The 24265-nt window shown below is 44.4% G+C and overlaps 2 protein-coding genes across 3 annotated transcripts in view; one reads left to right on the top strand and one right to left on the bottom strand.

The window, feature by feature from the left end:
* LOC133440386 (NLR family CARD domain-containing protein 3-like) overlaps positions 1-24265 on the bottom strand; it is a 290643-nt gene that overhangs the window by 43676 nt on the left and 222702 nt on the right. The window lies entirely within an intron of this gene.
* LOC133424090 (alpha-taxilin-like) lies at positions 15898-18577 on the top strand. Its single transcript, XM_061714507.1, has 3 exons — positions 15898-16513; positions 18392-18424; positions 18504-18577. The coding sequence occupies exons 1-3, from the start codon at positions 15937-15939 to the stop codon at positions 18575-18577; spliced, it is 684 nt and encodes a 227-aa protein (XP_061570491.1). The 5' UTR covers positions 15898-15936.

Here is a 24265-nt window from a genome sequence, read left to right as displayed (position 1 = left end):
CTTGAAATGGTTAAGTCCACTGACCTCCTTCACGACATCTCCAACAGCCAACTCCAGACGATGGTTTGAGCAATGCCACACAAACAGGTCTGGAAATCTTGAAGAAAGCTGTGTAGCAACTCCAGCTCTTCTGCCCAGCATCACAGAAGCTCCATCACATGCAAAGGCTACTAAACACTCGCCCAAAAACTGGTCATCGAATCCATGTTTGTGAAGACATTCCAGTAATGTCTTTGTGATGTTATCTGCTGTGGTCCCATCCAACTCAAGCAGCTCAAAAAAAAAATGTGTCTGGTTCTTTGTTTGCAATAGCAGCTCTCAGGCAAACTACCAACACAGACTTACCACTAATTGTGGTGGACTCATCAATCAGCACACAGAGTTTTCTTCTATTTTTGATGATGTCATCAACTATCTTCTTTTTCATGTCTGTTGAAACATGGTCAATAATTTCAGCACAGGTGTTGTTGGAGTGTAAAACTCTGCCCATGCTGACTCCATTTAACTCTTGCAGCCTTATGTCAGTTGGCATATCAGTAAAAGGACGCCCGTGCTTACCAATTTTGTAAGCTGTCCTAAAAACTCTGCAGGTTGTGTCATATTCAGCTTTGTGCATATCTTGAATATGTTTAATCATTTCGTTGTCTGATGCCATCTTTTCAATTTCCACTGCTTTTAAATGGGATCTTGAATCTCTGTGCTCTTTGATTTTCTTCCGCAATGAAGATTGTTTTTTCCCCTTGTCATCCCCAAATGCAGCGATTAAACACCCAATCCACTCGCTTGACAACCTTAGACCTTGCTCTCTTTTAACACCCAGTGTGCCGGCTTTGTGACATACCTTGCAGCCAAGTTTTCTGTCTTTGGCAAAAAGCCAGTTATTCTGTGAGCAAAAATACTGCACTTGATCCTTTGACCAACAGTCTGGCCACTCATCATCTTGTCTGACGTTATTGACGTCTCTTTCAGCAGCGGTATCATTTGTTTGCACAGCATCAGGCTCCACGTTTGATGCGCTTTTGCTAGATTGCAGCGTCTGAACCCTTTTTTTTGGTGGGAGGGGCTGTTCGAGAGCGCTGTCATCATTCAATTCTGATCCGGTCCGTGTCCTCTTTGATCCTTTCTGGAGCCAGGCCAACATCCCAGCCGTGATCGTTTTCCCTTCACGTTTCCTTACTTGCCCTAAAACACTGTAAACAAGTCTACTATAGACCGCTTTCCGTGTTTGTATACAAGTATGACGTAGCCAAGCTGCGCGCGCGCATTGTTGAGGCAGAATAGCGGAGTTCATGTCAGTTTACACCAGCCGATTTCGCGCCTTTACGTCTGTAGGCAAGTTTTGAGCATCAAAACACCTTAATCAACAAATCCAACCTGTAGAGTCTACAGGTTGGATTTGTTGTAGGGGTCGGCAACCTCAGGCACCCGTGCCATGATTGGCACGCGGCAACGAACGTAAAGGCGACGTCTAAACACACGTAACCTACGCCGTCGATTTTACGCGTAACCATAAATCAGCCTTTATTCACTGCACTACCCGCCCGGCGCTCCTGAAAGAAACTCCTAAAATAAAGAGTTCCCACGTTTGTACTAAACAGAAAACAAGCTTGATATTGTGATATTTAAATGTTCTTTTATTTTCTTCCCGTCGCTTGCATAAGCTGGTTGAAAGCGCTGTAGGAAACCGTCATGATGCAGGAACGGATCCATAGTTGAAATGAGAAGTTATCTCTATGATTCCTCCTCATTTCACCACAAAAACCTCAATAAAGTGGCAGAAAGAAATAATATCCTATTATTATATAGGTCCTGGAACATCGGACGGGAGGGAGAGAAAAGGTCCTGGGGAATAAAAACAACAATTAATAACTGCGTGTGACGCAATCAAACAGCAAACAGCGTGGAATGAGGGGAGTACGGTGTTAAATGCAGCAAACAGCATGTCAGATCATTACTGGGATGTGGGGAAAAAGCAGAGGACACGAGAAATGATCCAGGCTGAGTTGTATTTGGGAAACCGCTGGTGATGGAGACGTCACGGGACGCACCGCGCAGGAGATCGGGAGCGCAGAGAGCCCTCTTCTATTTTTTTCTGATTAAATGCATCCGAAATAGACAACTGAAAGCAGTGTTTTGAAATTTCTCGTGTCCTCTGCTTTTTCCCCACATCCCAGTAATGATCTGACATGCTGTTTGCTGCATTTAACACCGTACTCCCCTCATTCCACGCTGTTTGCTGTTTGATTGCGTCACACGCAGTTATTAATTGTTGTTTTTATTCCCCAGGACCTTTTCTCTCCCTCCCGTCCGATGTTCCAGGACCTATATAATAATAGGATATTATTTCTTTCTGACACTTTATTGAGGTTTTTGTGGTTAAATGAGGAGGAATCATAGAGATAACTTCTCATTTCAACTATGGATCCGTTCCTGCATCATGACTGTTTCCTACAGCGCTTTTGTAGCGAACCCCAGCCAGACAATGGTGAAGCGTACTGATGTTTCTCAAAAGAACTTTATTTATGTTCAGCCGTCATCCTTATGGTTTGAACACACCGTGAAAAGCCTTGAAACACCTTCAGAAAACACCTTTGGAAAACACCGTAAGAGCTAGATAAAACAGATAAATAAATGCAATTAGCTCTTACAAACAAATAAAACTGTATGACTGTTAACTTTGTGGTCATTTTTAACACTTTACCTTGTTCCCAATTCCAGCTAGGCGCTTAATAAACAGTAGATAAACCTTTAACAGCAGAACACACTCCGTTTTCCATACCACACGTGCTCTGCTTCAGCGCTGCGTTCAATTGACCTACTTTCAGATGCGCGATTGTTACTTCCGGTGAAGAGTACCAAAATAAAAGCATGTAACATGAAATCCGGTAAAACAAATAAAAGCATACAGGAGCGGTTACCTTATTAAGGGGAACATATTTAAGAGTTACTTACACTCCCACCAATCATGAGTGAATAATGGAACAGTATACAGTTTGCATTAAGCACGAATGATTTCTCAAATGAAAATGAACCTCCTCACATGGGAGCACATAGCTTCTAACAGATAGAAAACCTTTAAACCTTTATCCATTGCATTTAAATAGGATGCTATGAGAGTGGAGGTATTATGAACCACAAGGGGGGCAGATTTAGCCTGTCTCTAGCAGCAGGACAAGTTTCTGGACTGGGCGCTCAACTTCAGACATCTTGTGGAGACGCTCCCCTTTTTTGCCAAGCTTCCTGTCACCAAGGCAAATCTTCACCTTCCTTACAAGTCTGTCTTTATCAGTAGTGGTTCCTGAAACCCTCCCTAATCTCCACTCATTCCTGTGCACATCATCTCCTTTCATGAGTACAATATCTCCAACTTGCATATTTCTTCTTGGGATGTGCCACCTTTGTCTTAGAGCAATGTTGGAAAGGTATTCCTTTCGCCATCGACTCCAAAACTGTTCTGCTAAGTACTGAACATGTCGCCACCTTTTCCTGCCATACATGTCCTCCCTGACGAAGTCTCCTGGGGGGGGTAAGGCCTTGGCAGATTTCATAGTCAGGAGATGATTAGGTGTGAGTGGCTCGAGACTATGAGGGTCACTGAGGTTGTTAACAGTCAGAGGGCGACTGTTGACGATTGCCATAGCTTCATAGAGGAAAGCCCTTAGCGAAGCATCATTTAGTCTACCAGGGGAAAGAGCAAGCGTGGACCTTAGGACGCTTCTCACGGTCCTGATCTGTCTCTCCCACACCCCTCCAACGTGACTTGAATAGGGCGCATTCATAACAAAGTCACATTGTTTGTCGGCAAGAAATGCAGCCAGCCGGTCTGCACTAACTTCTTTGAGAGCTTCTTTGAGTTCGTTTTTGGCTCCGACAAAGTTGCTTCCTTGGTCAGACTTAATCTGACGAACAGCGCCACGTATGGCAATAAAACATCTCAGGCCATTAATGAGGGAGTCCGTTGACATGCTGTCAAGCATCTCAATATGGATGGCCCGGGAGCTGAGGCAAGTAAAGAGAAGACCGTACCTCTTGCTCTCCTTTCGTCCTTGCTTGGTAGCAAAGGGACCGAAACAGTCCATCCCGCAGAAGGTAAAGGGGGGTGATGGTTCCACGCGTTCAGGGGGTAAATCAGCCATCCTTTGCTCTTCAGTTGGTTTCCGATGCCGTCTACAGGTGACGCAGTGGCGAATGTAGGATGCTACTGCCCGGTTAATTCCTGGAATCCAGTAGCCGTTGGACCTGATGTCATTAATGGTGAGGCCTTTACCTTGATGTTTCATCCCTTCGTGATGGTGAGCAATCAAGATCTTTGTGATGTGATGGTCTTTGGGGATGATCGCAGGGTGCTTGATCGAGCTGGGAAGAGAGGAGTTGCTCAGTCTTCCTCCCACCCTGAGGACACCATCTTGGTCAAGGAATGCATCGAGAGAGTATAAGGGATTGTGAGATGGTAGGGGGATCCCTTTGCTCAACAGCTTTAACTCTTCTTGGTACACATTTTCGTGAAGATCCTTGATTATGCGATGTTCTGCATATTCTCGTTCTGTTACAGTTGTGAGACTGTTTGACCTGTTTTTGCTGATGCGCCTTAAAATCCGTGCAACAGCTCTAGTAGCCAGGGACCAAGATGAGAACTTGGACAAGCAATCAACCAGGCTTACTCGTTCAGTAGTTCCTGTGGTGAGTGCTAGAGCACTTCTGACCTCGGGATCTCCGATTGTTAAGTCCGGAGTTTCCTCTGCTGGTAGCTTCATTTCCTTGTTCCATAGGAACTTGGGACCAGTGAACCAGGTAGATGACAGAAGCTCACTGGTAGTCAAGCCCCGAGAAGCGTGGTCAGCAGGATTGTCACTTGTTGGAACATATCTCCATTGTTGAGGGGCTGACATGAGCTGAATCTTCTGAATGCGGTTAGCTACAAAGGTGTGGAATCGCCGTGCTTCATTTTTTATATATCCCAAGACCACCTTTGAGTCGGTCCAGAAGAACTCTTCAGTGTCAGCAGATCCCAATTCCTCCTTGAGCATGTAGCTAATCTTCACTGAAACCACTGCCGCCGTCAATTCCAATCTTGGAATGGTTGTGAGTTTTGTTGGTGAGACTCGTGATTTACCAACGACTAGGGTGCAGTGAACATCTCCATCTTCATTTTGTAGCCTGAGGTATGAACACTGACCGTAACCCTTTGTGCTGGCATCAGAGAAATGATGAAGCTCTGCCTTTGAAACCCTTCCAAATCCAGCAGGTGAATAAGTGCGGGGTATGGTAACATTATCCAGGTGAGACAGATCGTTTCTCCACTGTTCCCATTTTGGACGAAGCTCGTCGGGGAGAGGATCATCCCAGCCCATGCCACGCGTACACATCTCCTGAAGGATGATCTTCCCTTTGAGCAGAACTGGCGCCACAAAACCGAGCGGGTCATACAGAGAGGCCACTGTAGACAGAACGCCACGGCGTGTTGCAGGCTGCTCTTTGAGGTTGACATTTAGCCTGAAGTGATCGGACTCTACATCCCATTGAATCCCGAGGGCTCTCTCGAGTGGAAGATCATCGAACATGAGGTCCATATCTGTCACATTGGTTGCCCGTTCAGAGAGGGGTATACTCTCTAGGACATCTCTGTTATTCGACACGAACTTGTGGAGTCTAAGACCACCAGTGGCGCAAAGTTTACGTGCCTCTCTGGCAAGCTGAATAGCATCTTCAATGTTTTCTACACTTGTGAGGCCGTCATCTACGTAAAAATCCCTCATGATAAATCGTGAGCCTTGAGAGTAGATGTTGGCATTCTCCTTAGCTAGATGCTTCAGCCCGAAATTAGCACATCCAGGAGAGGATGCTGCGCCGAACAAATGTACCTTCATACGGAACTCACTTGGCTTTGAGTTCAGGTCTCCTTGCCTCCACCACAGAAAGCGCAGGTAATTCCGATCAGCTTCCTCAACATGAAATTGATGGAACATTTTCTCAATGTCACACATCAGTGCAATAGGGTGTTGACGAAAGCGGATGAGAACTCCACTTAAGTTGTTCAACATGTCAGGCCCGGAGAGAAGATGGTCATTTAAGCTGGTACCTTTGTATCTGGCTGAGCAGTCGAACACTACACGAAGTTTATCAGGCTTCTTCGCATGGCGAACACCATGATGGGGAATGTACCATCTTTCTCCGTTGCTCCCACCATTTTCGATCTGCTCTGCATCTCCCCTTTCGATGACCTCTTCCATGAACCTGACGTACTGCTCCTTATATTTTTCATCCCGTTGCAGTTTCCTTTTAAGGTGGTTGAGGCGTATCATGGCTGAGTCTCTGTTGTCAGGCAAGTACGGTCTGGTTTTGAAGGGCAGAGGCATTTCATAATGGCCATGTATGTTTTTCCGTATGCTCTCATCTAGCTTGTTGAGAAAGGTGATGTCATCTTGTGAAACCGTTTTACCATCTTCACTTCCATCCTTGAAGTCAGACTCCAGTATACGGATCACATCAGCGGGAGTTGCTGGAGGCAGCTCTTTAACTGTGATTCTATGACACAGATAACTTGTGCTCAGTGAGCCATGGCCTTGTGAAGAGCGCCCCACAATGCTCCATCCTAGGTCTGTCCGTATAGCATAGGGTTCTTCGTCTCCTCCTAGAATGACTTGTCTTGGAGCCATGGCTCTAGAGCAGTTGTAGCCAATGAGAAGCCCAACTTCACAGTCCTTCAGCGGTTGAATTTCTTCAACTATTTCTGTGAGATGACTCCATTGTTTAGCCGTCTCACAAGTAGGAATGTGAGCGCGGTTCATCGGTATACTGTCCTTTGTGTAGGCCACCGGAAGATTGACTTGAATGGCAGAACTGTATCCCCTTACTCGAAGGCCAGAAACACTCTCACTTTCGATAATGGTGTCTTTTCCACTCATGGTGGTCAACTTCAGCTTCACTGGATGTTTGTCAGCATCAAGACTGTCACTCACTTCTTGGTCAATGAATGTAGTGTCACTCTGGGTGTCGATAAGAGCATAAACAAGTTTTTCAGCAGCTGGGTTATTTTTGGATGACACCCACACTGGTATCACCATCGACGCGTTAGATGAGCCTTCTCCTGCTACACTGAGGGAAGTTGCAGCAGGACCTTGATTTGCCCCTGTTTCTGGTGAAGACCTTGCTCTTACATAGGTGGTGTCATGAAGGGCTGTTGGATGCTTTCCCTTGCAGGTGTCACAGAAGTGACGGTGGCGACAGTCTTTTGCGCTGTGGCCAGGTTTTAGGCATCCATAGCAGAGTTTCTTCTCCTTAACGTAGTTCCGTCGCTCAATCAATGACATCTCTGTGAACTTGGAACATGCATGAAGCTGGTGTCTAGTATCTTGACAAAGAATACATGGAGTCTTAGCTTTTCTCTGGCCTGACCTTTGGTTATCATTATTTGCAACTGTTTGAGTGGTAAAAACACTGGCCTTGTTTCTCTTCACATCTCGGAGATTTCTCTTTTCAGTGCTCGAGTCTGAAGAATGAAGAGCATGAAGAGATGTAATGGGATTGCAGGCAATCTCAGCTTCAGTTGACATGAAGCTAGCAAAGTCCTTGAAGCTGGGGAATTCTTGCCTCTCGTTCAGGTTTCGTGTGACTTGACGGTTCCAGCGTGAAGTCACCCAGTCTGGTAGTTTATGAACGAGCTTCTGGTTCTCCTCGCAGTCATTTAATATGTCAAGGCCCTTGACATGAGGCATGGCATCTTGACAGGCATTTAGAAAGTCTGAGAAGTTTCTGAGCCCCTCAGCATCCTTAGGCTGAATCCTTGGCCAATTAGAGAGCCTTTCTCTAAATGCTCTCTGAATGGCGAATGGCTGGCCAAAGCGGCGGTTCAATTTGTCCCACGCATCTTGGTAGGCTTCGTTGTCACTTCTGTAGAAGGTGCCATCTAGAGCCTGGCGTGCTGGACCACCAACATATTTCTTGAGGTAGTAGAGTTTTTCAGCTGGAGTGATTGCCCTTTGGTCGATGAGCGAGGTAAACGCTGCTTTCCATTCAATGAACCGTATTGGATCACCGCCGAAGACGAATGGCTCGGGAACAGGCAGCCTATTTAAGGCTATGCTGTCGTGAAAGACCTGAGTGAGAGAGGAAAGGTCTGTATGAGAGGGTACAGAAACATGGGGTGGGGGGACTGCAGTTACAGGCACGTTCTTTACTTCCTTGTTCCTTTCATCGTTAGTGTAGTAAGCAGTGTCACGTTCTGCCTCCTTATCATATATCTTCACCTTGGCCTGGGCTGCCCGCACTTCTTTCTCTGCCTGCAATCGCTCCAACTCACGCTTCTTAGCCTCTAGAGCCTTCCGTTGTTGTTCCTCTAACTCTCGTATTGATTCCTTTTGTCTTTCTTCCTCTTGCAGCATCTTATAATTCACTTCCTTCGCTGCTAGTTCAGCTGCTGCATCTGCTCGTTTGGCCGCTAGTGAAGATGCAACAGAGTAGTGGTCTGACTTGCTGTAACTTGTCATGGAAGCAGCGGATCCATAAATGGATTTTGCATAGTTATGGCGGAGAAGTTCATGAAGGCGGCGTCCTTCCCGTTTCTCATCAAACTCAGCTTCTTCATCTATCACTCTGCTGTGGGCAATGTTAAGGATTTCTGTGGTCACTGATTCACATGTATCAACTCGTCTTCTTATGTCAGTTGAAGGTGTAGTGAGATCTCGAATTTCAAAGTATATGTTCATCATGTCTATTTTTCCTCTCTTAAGTTCGTCAATGAGAAGCCAGAGTTCACTCTCTTGCATGTATGTCTTCAGCTGATCTCTCGCTTTGCGTATTTGAAGCTTCCATTTCTCATACATGGATAGCAGCCTTTTCTCCCTTTTCTTGGCCTCTTCCTCTTGGTGCACACGCATCTTCTCAGTAGGATTTCGTGCACGCTCAGAGCGACGGAGACCCTCGGGTGGGTCATCAGTAATCTCAACAGTGTCCTCCAAACATAGTCTCTCAGCATCTGCAGATATGGGGAGCTCATTTTGTGGCTCTTGAACTTCATGCTGGACATCAGCCCTCTGCTTCTCCAACTCTTTATCAATAGCTGATTCTGCCATTATCAACTAAATATTTTTAACTTTTAACTTTTAAGTTGGGAGAAAACCTTTTAGCAAATATAGTTACACCATGCAATGAATCACATAAGTATGTGGGTACAAATAGTTGGCACAGATGCATAAAAATAGAGACACTTAAATAACTGTAACTGTAAGTGCAAATACAACAGTAAACAGAATTTTCAAAGAACTTTCAATGCAAAGTCCAAAAGCAAAAAATGTCCCTTAGCTATAAATAGTCTGTTTATAGCATGTAACTGTAACAAAAGTTGCCTTTTGATGTCGTTGAGCAGGTGAGTATTAAATGTTTATTTCCTTTTTTTTTTTTTTTCTTTTTTTTGTTTTTCTTTTTCTTTTAATCCACGAAATTGTTCATCCGTTCCTCATCTGTGGTCTGTATAATTGTAGGTTAATACTCACAGTTCTGCTTCAATATCACTGAGTATAGCCGTACTTGACCATTGCATCAAATCCTTGTGACTGCTGCCTGGATCACCGTAGATATGGCACCAACGCATGGAGATGTGCTGCTTGATGGATCCGCGTGGACAGCAGGTGGCGACGCAGCAGTAGCAGCATAAGCAGACACACCGTGGAGATCCTCCGTCAGGACTCGTCATGGGCAGCAGGTCATCAGGATCGATGAGGGTCAAGCTCTTACTGTAGCGAACCCCAGCCAGACAATGGTGAAGCGTACTGATGTTTCTCAAAAGAACTTTATTTATGTTCAGCCGTCATCCTTATGGTTTGAACACACCGTGAAAAGCCTTGAAACACCTTCAGAAAACACCTTTGGAAAACACCGTAAGAGCTAGATAAAACAGATAAATAAATGCAATTAGCTCTTACAAACAAATAAAACTGTATGACTGTTAACTTTGTGGTCATTTTTAACACTTTACCTTGTTCCCAATTCCAGCTAGGCGCTTAATAAACAGTAGATAAACCTTTAACAGCAGAACACACTCCGTTTTCCATACCACACGTGCTCTGCTTCAGCGCTGCGTTCAATTGACCTACTTTCAGATGCGCGATTGTTACTTCCGGTGAAGAGTACCAAAATAAAAGCATGTAACATGAAATCCGGTAAAACAAATAAAAGCATACAGGAGCGGTTACCTTATTAAGGGGAACATATTTAAGAGTTACTTACAGCTTTCAACCTGCTTATGCAAGCGACAGGAAGAAAATAGAAGAACATTTAAATATCACAATATCAAGCTTGTTTTCTGTTTAGTACAAACGTGGGAACTCTTTATTTTAGGAGTTTCTTTCAGGAGCGCCGGGCGGGTAGTGCGGTGAATAAAGGCTGATTTATGGTTACGCGTAAAATCGACGGCGTAGGTTATGTGTGTTTAGACGGCGCCTTTACGTTCGTTGCCGCGTGCCAATCATGGCACGGGTGCCTGAGGTTGCCGACCCTGTAGACTTTGGGGAGATCGGGGGGAGTTACTGACTGATGGGGAATCTGGGAAGAACAGTACCGGTACGCGCCGCACACAGTAAATAATTTCCGGTACGCTGATGGGTACAATTTAGAAGTGCCGGTACTGCGTACCGCTCCGTACCGGCCCACTTAAAGCACTGGTTTGAATATGATAATGAAGATAATTATCCATTAAAAACAGCTCATCCTAACAAGAAATGTGCAAAAACAGGTAAAACCAATAAAAAAAAACATCAGCTCTGAGCTGGAATAAATAATTCATTTTGGGGCATTTAGGGGTGTCGGACTCCGGTCCTCGAGGGCCGGGTTCCCTGCAGGTTTTAGATGTTTCCCTGCTTCATTGCACCATGATACAAGTGACTGTGTCATCAACACAACTATCCAGACTTTGATGACAAGTTGGTGACGATGATTAATTAGAATCAGGTGTGTGTTAAAGCAGGGAAACATCTAAAACATGCAGGACACCGGCCCTTCTGGGATTCACTTTGACACCTACATTATGGTGTTCTTTGCTTTGCGTTGCGTTCAGTGAAGAGTTGTGGTTTTATTATGATTGTAAGGGTTTGTTAATGTTTATGGGCAGCGTTAGTGCATCATTACACTCTGCTTTTCTTGTTTGTATTTTAAGAACCGACACCAGAATTTTTGGTGCATGAAAAACGGCTCCTCGTTCAGCTTTATTGTCATGCATATTATATACTAACGCATTAAGACCAATGTACACGTTTATTGAGTCTTACACATTATGGATGTCCGCGATCAACTCTCTCATAAGTATAACAATGTGAACAAAATACATTTATATTTAAAACATGAAGCATCACGATCTGATTCCTCTGCTGCAGAAATAAAGACAATTTGTGCCGACGGGATTATCGAGGTGCAAACGTGAGAAATAAAGAGCAAAGTTGCTGTAACTCGGAGTGTTTCATCCGCAGGAGGAGAGACCGGTCTAGATCCCAGTGTCGTGCCAAAAAGTGATTGCCTGCCAGAATCTGATTTCTCTCCTGAAAATGGGTCTTTTTACCTGCCAAATATTGATTGAAGGCCAAATACAGTTAATGAAAGGTTGTTTCTGCCTAAATATGACTTGATCTCATTCTTGAGCTTCATAATCTGAAATCTGACGGTTTAGCGCTCTCGCTCAACGGGCTGCTGTGCGCGCTCCCGCGGCCACAAATCAGAAGAAATCAGATTCTGGCAGGCAATCACTTTTTGGCACAACACCGGTTTTTGCTTCAAAATATATTTTAATGTATTTCTGTCCAGACACAGTTATGGGATGTTTAGGGTCTGGCTTTAATCTCCAGTAGTCCTCCCATACGGTCGTCATGCCGACAGACAGATGTTCGACCTGTCAGCAGCTCCAGCTGAAGCATCATGTTGGTCTGAACCGGAGCAGCTGGTCCAGTTCAGGGCAGAGATCCAGAAGATCCTCTTGGTACCTGAACCAGCTGATGGTCCAGTCTTAGTCCTGGACCAGCAGGTCCAGGACTAAACCAGCTGATGGTCCAGTCTTAGTCCTGGACCAGCAGATCAGTGTGGTGCCTGAGGACTCGCTCCTGATCCTGCCATCAGCAGGTTCCTCTAACGGAGCCAAAGCTCCATCAGGATTTGCAGGTTCCATCGTTGAGCTCCTGCCTTTAGTTGTTTGTTCAGATCATGTGGTTGATTGTGAGATTGTTGCAGCTCCACTCTTGTGTAACTTATCTGGTGATGTGGGGACTGTCATGTCCTTCACGTGGTCCTGAACTTATTGTTGACGTCACGTTTCCTCATATTCTGCACTTCACTGCATCACCAGTCAGTGTCGCCAACGGACAAAACCTCAGAAAAGTGCGTACAAAAGCCTTAATGCAGGGGTCCTCAACCCTGGTCCTCGAGGGCCGGTGTCCTGCATGTTTTAGATGTTTCCCTGCTTTAACACACCTGATTCTAATTAATCATCGTCATCAGCTTTTCATCCAGAGCTGCACAATTCTGTTAATGACACAGTCACTTGTATCATGGTGCAATGAAGCAGGGAAACATCTAAAACCTGCAGGGACACCGGCCCTCGAGGACCAGGGTTGAGGACCCCTGCCTTAATGTGTGAGTGAAGGACCGCAGCTTTTTACGTTCACGTCATTCTTTGTACATCCGACCGTGAGCGTTCAAAGTGGCGTACGCACGTTTTTTGTGCGCCGCACTCTTAGTACATAAGGCCCCAGGTGTGAAAAAGTCTCACCAAACATCGAGAACATTCGACTCAGCAGGTGAAACAGAGCAGAAAGACGAGCACACTCTTAGAAACAACGAAACACCGTCTCTCTCTGTGCACAGAAGGAACAAACAGGCTGAACATTTGGATTAATAACAGAAACAAAGGCATTCACAGCGAGCACCCCGTGCAGGAGCCTCCACTGTAAATCCCCAACCCTCCTGGTTAATGGAGGTTTATACAGTACTCTCCACCCAGGCCTCTGAGCCTGTGTGAGGGCCGGGGGCCTCATGTACAAAACGTGCGGCGCACAAAAAACGTGCGTACGCCACTTTCTACGCTCACGGTCGGATATACAAAAATTGATTTGAACGTAGAAAGTTGCAGTCTTTCACGCAAACACCAAGGCTGGCGTACGCACTTTTCTGAGGTTTTGTCCGTTGGTGACTCTCACTGGTGATGCAGTGAAGGGCAGAAATATGAGGAAACATGACGTCAACAATAAGTTCACGACCACGTGAAGGACACGACAGTCCCCACATCACCAGATAAGTTACACACGAGTGGAGCTGCAACAATCTCACAATCAACCACATGATCTGAACAAACAACTGTGACGACCCACCCTGTCTTAACAGGGTGTTCTGTTCATGTGCAGGAGGAGGGGACCAGCCTGCATGGGTGTGCCTAGATGAGGAGGCACACCTGACTCCAATCAGGCCCAGTATTTAAGCAGGCTGGTCAGGGCCATTTGGTCTCTCTCCCCTGCTCAGCAAGCATGGCTTTCTTTTGGTTGTTTTGAGTTTGTTTGTCTTTAGTTTTCTGCACTTGCACATACACTACACTTACACACATCCACACCTGCCATACACCACTGATCAAACTGATGACTCACACCCTACTTTACCTGTTGCATATATTTTAATTGATTTAATTATAAATAAATACATGGTTTTGAGCATTTATCCCTGTGTGTGGTCTCCCATTTTTGTCACGATGAAGTCAGTTCATGACAAGATGGGGGCTCGTCACTTTAGTTAAGTTTACTGGTAGATTTGGTTGTTACTTGCTTGTTTTTCTATCAATTGTTTGGTAAACTTAAGCTTTGTTTGTGTTCTGTGGAACAAACTGGTTTGGGAGACACACATAGGTTTTGTATGTATGGGAGGGGGGAGAGCATTAGGAACTAATTCTTTCACTGCAGGTTTATAAAGTTTATAAAGTGCTTTAGTCCTTGGGGCTCCAACTCCTGGTAGCTTTTAACAGTGGGTCTCCATATGGGACCCACTGTCTTTTTTTTTTTGTCTGGTTTAGATTGCATTCCACGAAAGCTGGAGTGTGGTGGTACCACTGAGAGGCCCTTGTCGGAGGGGGGGACTCGGGAGGGCCACTGAAGACTAGGGTTGAGCCAGTCAGTCAGGTTTTGGTTAGGCAGGTTACATAGGGGAGTTGGGCCCTGGGGTCTTTTGCTACTTGTTAGTTTAAACCGTTGCAGTGGTTTTTTTTTTTTTTTAATTTAAAAAGAAATAAATAAATAAAAAATGAGTTCTGTGGAGGACTTTCTGCAGGATCCATCTGTGGATAGACTGGACAGATGCACAAAGGACCAGCTGGTACAAATAGCAGAGCACTACAAAATTGCTGTCCATTCAAAACTGTCAAAGGTTAGGGTGAAGATTTTTCTGATCGACAGTTTGGTGACAAAGGGTGTGTTGTCAGAGGAGGTGGTCCCAGAGGATGATGAGAACCCAAGTGCTGGTGGAACTTTTTCATTTTCTTCGAGCCAATTAACCTTTGAACAACAAAAGGAATTGCTTAAAATTAAACTTGAACATGAGAAAGAAATGGAACAGATAAGACAAATGACTGAGTTAAAAAAATTGGAATTGGAGCATGATAAGTTCCAGTTGAGTGTTCATGAAGCAAAACAGTTTAATGTTGGTTCTAATCTGCAATTACTTCCCAAGTTTACAGAAAAAGATCCAGATTTGTTCTTTGCCCTGTTTGAGCGAGTGGCAGGCGCCAGAGGTTGGTCAGATGGTGAGCGCACCCTACTGCTCCAATGTGTCCTTACAGGTAAGGCCCAGGAGGCCTATGCTTCCTTATCAGTGATTGATAGTCAGAAATATGGGGTTGTTAAGGAGGCAGTGCTACTTGCGTATGAGTTGGTACCAGAAGCCTACAGACAACGTTTTAGGAGTTGGAGGAAAGAGGAACATCAAACTTATGTGGATTTTGGGAGGGATATGTTGGTCCAGTTTAACCGATGGTGTGTAGCATCAGAGGTTAAAACCTTTAATGGGCTTCGTGATTTAATGACTCTGGAACAATTCAAAAACTGTGTGCCCGTTGATATTGCCACTTACATAACTGAGAGGAAAGTGAAGACCCCCCAAGAAGCGGCTATCTTGGCTGATGAGTACTGTCTAACACACAAAAGTGTATTTGGTGACTACACGCTTCAAACTGGTGGGTCCATTCGTACAGGAAAGCAGGGGGATTCAGGGGTACTACATTCGGAGCAGGGTTCCGGGAAACGGAGTGACCCTAATGTTTGTCATTTTTGCCATAAAACTGGACACTGGAAAAATTCTTGTTTTGCTCATAAAGCTAAAGAGACGACATTGAGTGGTGCACAAATCAAACCGTCCGCGTTGGCTGCACCTGTAGTCCCCTCACCTCAGCTAATTGTTAAAATGGAAGGTGTTCCTGACATGTTTTCTGCTGGGGGTGACCCTAAGGCTGAGTATTCAGCATTCCTTTCAGAGGGTTTTGTATCACTGTCTGGTGGAAAGGCAATTAAGGTTAACATCTTGAGGGATACGGGTGCGTTACATACTTATGTCTGTCGCAACATAGTTCCATTTTCCTCCACGTCAGACACGGGCGATTTCATTTTGATGCGAGGTATGGGTATGCAGTTAATTCCGGTGCCCCTACATAGAATGAGCATTGTCTGTGGGTTGGTTAGTGGAGAGGTGGTGGTGGGAGTGCGGCCTGAGTTACCAGTGGAAGGGGTCGATGTAATACTTGGAAATGATTTGGCGGGGGATAAAGTGTGGGCTGAGGCTATAGCTCCAAATGTGGTTACCCAGGTCCCTGTCTCGTCTTACCCAAGTAAACAAGAGGGAAAAACAGAGGTCTTTCCGGCATGCGCAGTAACCCATGCTAAGAAGAAAAAAGTGAAAGGTCTGGGTAAAGAAATCACCCTCCTCATGCAGACCCTCAACACACTGAGCACCCCCGAGGAAAAGCTTGGAGGCCTTTGCACGACATACGCCGAATTGTTGGAAGAGAACCGTAACACTCAGAAGCAGATGAAGGTGCTGCAGAAGAAGCAGAACCAGCTGGTCCAGGAGAAAGACAACCTGAGGAACGAGCACAGCAAGGCCATCCTGGCCCGCAGCAAGCTGGAAAGCCTCTGCAGGGAGCTGCAAAGACACAACCGGACACTCAAGGAGGAAGGAATCCAAAGAACGCGGCTGGAGGAGGAAAAGAGGAAGGAGGTGACTTCTCGTTTCCAGGTGACGCTGAACGACATCCAGACTCAGATGGAGCAGCACAACGAGAGAAACGCCAGCCTTCGACAAGAGAACGCAGACCTGGCAGAAAAACTTAAGAAACTCTACGAACAGTACAAACTGCGCGAGGAGCACATCGACAAAGTGGTGAAGCATAAAAACCTGCAGCAACAGCTGGTGGATGCAAAGCTGCATCAGGCACAGGAGCTGCTGAAGGAGTCGGAGGAGCGGCACGAGAGAGAGAAAGACTTTCTGCTAAAGGAAGCCTGGGGCCCAATCCCAATCTCCACCCTCGCAGACTCGTAGACTTACGTGCGCGCTCCCGCACCTTGCGTAAGGGCTTAGGGCTGTCCCATTCCTCAAGTGGTTAAGTGAGCGAGGGCTCCCGGCAGCCATTTTCAGCCCTTACTGCCCCCTTCCCGCAAGTCAGCATCCCAGCACACTCTGGGAAAGGGAATTACCCACAGTTCATTGCGTTGTGACATGAAAGGAGGTTACCAGGGAGAATGTAAACAAAACAGGGGGCGGAGGAAAAGGAACCATGTGCAACTGCGAGAAGAAAGTTCACCTGTAAGTATAAATACATAGCCCACTGGTGATTTAAATTCAGAAACTGTTGTCCCGTGATGATTTTTCAACGGCCCTATTATTTCCTTTACAAACAGGGAGCGACCAACAAACATATTATTTAACTATTGTTCTTTGGTTTAAATATATATATATATATATATATATATATATATATATATATATATAAAAAATAATTAAAAAAAAATATATATATATATTTTTTTTTCTTTTCTTTTTTTTGAGCATGTTCGAAATAAAGTTTTTCATTCACTCATTCATTCATTCAAACGGAGGAAAGAAATCCAAAAAAAGGACAAATGACGTTTTGGACTTTCTTCAACACTAAAGACAGGAAAAGAGGCTGAGGGAGCTGGATGAAAAGGAGGAGGAGAGGGAAAGGAAGAGGGATGACCAGTTAATTGACATTTGTGGGAAGATGTAGGACAAAATGTTGTTTTCTTCATCATTTTTTCATTCATAATTTGAGGTTCAATTTCATTTGTTTTCATTTTATATTAGACCAGTGTTTTTCAATCCTGTTCCTCGTGGGCCCCTGTCCTGCATGTTTTAGATGTTTCCCTGCTTCAGCACACCGTGATAAAAGTACCTGTGTCATCAACAGAGCTGTGCAGACCTTGGTGACAAGCTAATGAGGACCTTTAATTAGAATCAGCTGTGTTGGTGCAGGGAAACATCTAAAACATGCAGGACAGGGAACACGAGGACCAGGATTGAGAAGCACTGTATTAGACAAATCCTCAGTTGAATAAACAAGACTTGCTTTTCTTTGATCTGAGTACAGTGTTTGAATTAAGATTCCCTATGTTAACAGAAATGCATACATGTAAATACTAGCAAGATAGTTTTAGATCCAACACAAACAAGTCAGGCAGTAATTTGGTTATTCATTTATTTATGACCACAAAATTTAAACAATTTCAGCAAGTTGAACAAAAACGTTGCAGTAAATAGTAATAAGATAACTGTAATATTTAGCTCAGGTTACCATCAATTTATACGCTCTCTTACAAAAATGAAATGACATCATGCTGAAAAATGGAAAGTAATATTAGATGGTCATAACACAGCTGGAATATTTAACTCAGTTTACACGCGCTTACAAAAAAGAAATTACTCTGCGATTGAGCCTGGCATACTGGATTTGCTGGTCTGGGTAGATTGAAAGAAAGACAATGTTAACAAGGAAATACATATTGTATTGCATGTTTAAATTGTGTTCTTTGTTGAATTTTATGCTCCTTTATATAGGCTACCACTTTGTTTTCAAACATCCGGATGATCATTCCCAAACTTATAATACCGGTAGGTAACATTTTGATCTGACTAGGAATTTTGTAAATTGAAATTTTAAATAAAGTTTATTGAAAAAAACCCCCCAAAAAAACAGACGTTTTTATCTGACTTGTTTCCGGTTTCTGCTAAGTGTGTCCCATTCCTATTTATACCATTTGGAGCCCTCACACCCTCGCACACTTGATCACGTGACGCTGACGTCACTGAAAGTCTGTGAGGGCTCAGGGCTTGAGGGTTTAGGGTGGAGTTTGGGATTGGGCCGTAGAGTCTCAAAGGATGTGTGAGCTAAAGTTCCGGAGTACCTGTTGGTCTCCTCTCTTAAGGGGGGAGGTGTGCCGACCCACCCTGTCTTAACAGGGTGTTCTGTTCATGTGCAGGAGGAGGGGACCAGCCTGCATGGGTGTGCCTAGATGAGGAGGCACACCTGACTCCAATCAGGCCCAGTATTTAAGCAGGCTGGTCAGGGCCATTTGGTCTCTCTCCCCTGCTCAGTAAGCATGGCTTTCTTTTGGTTGTTTTGAGTTTGTTTGTCTTTAGTTTTCTGCACTTGCACATACACTACACTTACACACATCCACACCTGCCATACACCACTGATCAAACTGATGACTCACACCCTACTTTACCTGTTGCATATATTTTGATTGATTTAATTATAAATAAATACATGGTTTTGAGCATTTATCCCTGTGTGTGGTCTCCCATTTTTGTCATGATGAAGTCAGTTCATGACACAACTAAAGGAGCTCAACGATGGAACCTGCAAATCCTGATGGAGCTTTGGCTCCGTTAGAGGAACCTGCTGATGATCAGATCACACCGACCTGCTGGTCCAGGACTAAGACTGGACCATCAGCTGGTTTAGTCTGGACCTGCTGGTCCAGGACTAAGACTGGACCATCAGCTGGTTTAGTCTGGATCTGCTGGTCCAGGACTAAGACTGGACCATCAGCTGGTTTAGTCTGGATCTGCTGGTCCAGGACTAAGACTGGACCATCAGCTGGTTTAGTCTGGATCTGCTGGTCCAGGACTAAGACTGGACCATCAGCTGGTTTAGTCTGGATCTGCTGGTCCAGGACTAAGACTGGACCATCAGCTGGTTTAGTCTGGATCTGCTGGTCCAGGACTAAGACTGGACCATCAGCTGGTTCAGGTACCAAGAGGATCTTCTGGATCTCTGTCCTGAACTGGACCAGTTGCTCCGGTTCAGACCAACATGATCTTTCAGCTGGAGCTGCTGACAGGTCCGACATCTCTGTCACCATGACGACTGTATGGGACGACTACTGGAGATTAAAGCCAGATCCTGGCTTTAATCTGGGATTTATTAAAGAACCATTCTCTCTTATGTTAAAAGAAGCAACTAACAATATCACATTTCCCTCTAGTACGAAACAAGGAATAATAACTCAAAACCCAAAAATGTTAGAAAATCTTAGACCGATCACCTTATTGAACAATGATTACAAAATTGTAACCCTCATTTATGATAACAGATTAAAAAAGCATTTGCACAAAATCACAAGTGACTCCCAATCTGGCTTTATGAGGGGTAGATCCATTCACAACAATATTCGCTTAATCCTCGATCTTCTAGACTGGCTGCAGGTCCTGCAGGATCCAGAAAGTGTTTCTCCGGTGATGGACCGGGACCCAGACCGGTCTCTCCTCCTGAAGATGCAACACTCCGAGTTACAGCAACTTTGCTCTTTATTTCTCACGTTTGCACCTCAAATATCCCGTCGGCACAAGTTGTCTTTATTTCTGCAGCAGAGGAATCAGATCGTGATGCTTCATTGTTCACATTGTTATACTTATGAGAGAGGTCATCGCGGACATCCACAATGTGTAAGACTCAATAAACGTGTACATTGGTCTTAATCCGTCAGTATATAATACGCGTGACAATAAAGCTGAACGAAGAGCCGTTTTTCATCCACCAACTTAAGTTCTGGTGTCGGTTCTTAAAATACAAACAAGAAAAGCAGAGTGTAACGCACTAACGCTGCTCATAAACATTCACAAACCCTTACGATCATAATAAAACTACAACTCTCCACGGAACGCAAAGCAAAGAACAGCATTACCCATAATGCAATGCAGCTGAAATCGGAAGACGTGCCCCCAAATAAATTATTTATTCCAGCTCACAGCTGTTTTTTTTTTAATTTGTTTTACCTGATTTTGCACATTTCTTGATAGGATGAGCGGTTTTTAATGGACAATTATCTTCATTATCATATTCAAACATATGTATTTGATGGAGGAGACAGGGCGAGTGTTGTGCTCCCGCATGTGCGCTCAAATCCATGCCGATTGGTTTGTACAGAGCAACCTGCGTGGATTTGGGCGTACGCACAGTTTTGTACATCTGAATTTTTGCATTGGTGTAAATTCCACACACGGTTTCACGTTGAAATCCACGCACTCTTAGTACATGAGGCCCCTGGTGCGGTCGGAACAACCTAGAGCTCAACGCTCTAAAGACAGTGGAGATGATAGTGGACTACAGGAGGAACGCAGCCCCACCTGCCCCCCTCACCCTGTGTGACTCCCCAGCAGACACGGTGGAGTCTTACCGCTTCCTGGGGACCACCATAACCCAGGACCTCAAGTGGGAGCTGAACATCACCTCCCTCACCAAAAAAGCACAGCAGAGGATGTAGTTCTTGCAGCAGCTGAAGAAGTTCAACCTGCCAAAGAAAATGATGGTGCAGTTCTACACAGCCATCATTGAGTCCATCCTCACCTCCTCCATCATTGAGTCCAGCCTCACCTCCTCCATCATTGAGTCCATCCTCACCTCCTCCATCACCGTCTGGTAGCTGCTGCCACTGTAAAGGACAGGAGCAGCTACAGCGTATCATTCACTCTGCAGAGAAGGTGATTGGCTGCAATCTTCCATCTCTCCAGGACCTGCAGCCTCCAGGACCCTGAAGCGTGCAGGAAAGATTGCAGCAGACCCTCCCACCCCGGACACAAACTGTTCCAGACTCTTCCCTCTGGCAGGAGGCTGCGGTCCATCAGGACCAAAACCTCACGCCACAAAAAGAGTTTTTTCCCGACTGCAGCTGTCCTCATCAACAAGGCCCCGGTCCCCCCTTCCCCCCCGTCTACCATGGACTGCCCCCCATCCCACTCTACGTTACATTAACGTAAAGATTCCAATCCTGACCTATGCGTTAGATTAACGCACATCCTAAATCACTTTTGTACAGACTCATATCCGGCACTTTAAAAACCTCATATTGTACAGTTTTGCTTTTACATTTTCTCTCTTATATATTTGCTTTTATATTTTATATTTGTATTGTATCGCACCAATCACCACAACAAATTCCTTGTATATGTTTAACAAACTTGGCAATAAACCTTTTTCTGATTCTGTTGAGCTTTTATAACTTACCACCAGGGGGCACCTCTGCTCTTTCTACATATGGAGAGTGTAATATTCCAGAATTATAAACAATAAAACAATTCATCCATCTAAAATGAAAACTTAATTACATTTTCATTATTTCTGACTAAACATGAGTTGAGGTAAAAAGACATTTACATGTAAATGGATGATAAAAGGGTTAATTCCAAAGTGTGTCCTCTTCCTGGAATCTGATCCCGATAATCCTCCCTCTTCTTCCTGCTCTCCAACCTGCAGATCTGCAGCTTCAAGACAGATCTCAACATCAGCTTTAGAATAAATCATGTGTCAGACGAGTTGTAAATCTAGTACAACTTGATTTTATACATGTGATTCAATAATGTTAAAATCTCATTATATAAATAACATGAAAAACGTACACAAATATGTTGTAACTTTAGCTTGTACAGTTTCAATAACGCAGCATGAATCATTTGAATTGCATTGTTTTGACTTAGTTTGTCCCATGAATTATCACGATAATCTGATACATGCAGCTCAGATTTTAAAACGCATAGAGCCTTTTACAGTTTTCAGCCGTGTTGATGGTTGCATTTCTTCTTTTGTCCTTGTTTCTCTGAAGTTTCTTCATGTTTTTCAGAGAAACGTTGTAAAAACTGAACAAGTAAATATATCAAACTTGGACTAACCTCTGAACGGAGTAGATGGAGAGAGTTTAACAACATGGAGCTGCAGATTAACTTTACAAAGAGAATGTGAGTGAAGAAGAAACAGACGGGAAAAAGGACGTGTGAGAGAGGCTTTGTAGATGAACGAAATAAAACTTCAAACTTCAGCACATACTAACAGCTCTTTATTTACACCGTGGAGACGGCATGTTACCAACAGCAACAAATAACACAATTTTAAGAAGGAACAGGCATTCAAACAAACTCAATGCAGAACTTTAAAGAAAAAAGTACACAACCACATCGTTCCCTCTGCGTCAAGTTGACGGAGAAGCATAAATCCGGGTTGAACCTGCAACCCTTGTGGGGAGGGGATTAGGCTCATCAGCCATAGGAGGTGGTGGTTGGACTTCTGCGGGTTCTTCTTCTGTGGGTCAGACAGGAGTGGACAGCTGCCCCCGGAGGACGACAACATGAGCTTCATTTGTCACGAGTCACCAGACTTCTCCTCCGGGTGATTTTTCATGTGACTCCGCAAATCAATTCTGCGGCTAAAACCTTTGTTGCACGTCTTGCACAAATATCACTTCTCGCCCGTGTGCGTGGTTATGTGCCGTTTAAGAGATGATGATTTAGTAAAGGTTTTTCCGCAGGTGTTGCAGAGGTACGGCCTTTCACCGGTGTGGGTCCTCGAGTGAATCACCACACTAGAAAGTTGCCTGTAACTTTTTCCACATGTTTTGCAAATGTAGGGCTTCTCGTCCGTGTGGATCCTCGAGTGAGCCAGCATGCTGGAACGTAGCCTGTAACTTTTTCCACATGTTTTGCAGATGTAGGGCTTCTCACCCGTGTGCGTGGTTATGTGCCGTTTAAGATCTGATGATTTAGTAAACGATTTTCCGCAGGTGTTGCACAGGTATGGCCTTTCGCCAGTGTGGATATTCATGTGATCCATTAAATTACAACTTTTACTGAACTCTGTCCTGCAAGTACTGCAAGAAAACGCCTTCTTCCCCGTGTGGGTCCTGGTCAGCTTTGATTTACAGCTGCTGTCTGACGGGACAGCAGCATCTTCGTGGTCACCGTGTCGTCTCATTGGCTGTGGATCTGCAGTTTTACTGGAGTCTGAGCGTAAACTTTCAGTCCCTTCCTCATCTTTGTTTTGAGCTTCAGGAGAAGTGTGCAACAGCAGCTGGACACAGTTTGGTCCTGGTTCACCATTTTCAACTTTCACATCAGCGACATTGACCAATGAGACATCCACCTCTACGTCCTCGTGCTTCATCTCCTGACCGCTGGAGTCTTCCTCCAGTTCTGTAGTCTGTGGATGCCCTGGTTCCTCCTGGTCCGGGCTGCAGCTCCTCTCCAGATTATGCAGGTGCTGGTCACTGAAAACCCCGTCCTCCTCCACCTTACAAACATTTTCTTGTGGGAGTTCTGGAATTACAAAAAGGGACAAAAAGATAGGATTTTAACAAGTCAAAAGTGCTTCCCAGTGTTGATTGTTTGGTTGTATTTGTGAGGTTTAAAGTTTGTCCTGAACCTTCGGTCTTCCCCTTCATCTATGTAGTATATTTGAAAACAAGTGCATTACTCTGTGTGACCCTTAGGTGGCACTGTGACTGTACTCTTGTGTTACTGCGTTGGTATACTGTGTTATGTATATATAATACATTTGTATACATTTGAATATATCTAGTTTACATATGAATTATGTATTAATTGTCTCCAGATTTAGTCAATGTGAATGTTAAATATAATATTCAGATAAAGAAATATTATTTTAAATGCAAGTTCATTTTGAAACCATGCATTGTACAAACTTAATGAAGTTGATATTGACCGACTTTTAATAAAATACGCCATAATGACAAAACACCACTTTCCACCAAGATTTCCTTATTTGAATATTATATTAAGCATTGAGCACAAGCATTTCATTTTCCCCACTTATTCCACCGAACACCGAAAGTGTTTTTTTTACTATTTTCGGCCGAACATTCGATGCATCACTATTATTTAAAAAAAAAAAAAACAAACAAACATTTTTTTTTTTCAACAAACAACCCCTTTTTGAAATATGACCAGGGGC

The sequence above is a fragment of the Cololabis saira genome, chromosome 3 (genome assembly GCF_033807715.1).
Source record: "Cololabis saira isolate AMF1-May2022 chromosome 3, fColSai1.1, whole genome shotgun sequence".
In the NCBI taxonomy this organism is placed as follows: domain Eukaryota; kingdom Metazoa; phylum Chordata; class Actinopteri; order Beloniformes; family Belonidae; genus Cololabis; species Cololabis saira.
Note: the sequence above shows the minus strand (reverse complement) of the source record. Positions and strands in the feature narration are given on the sequence as shown.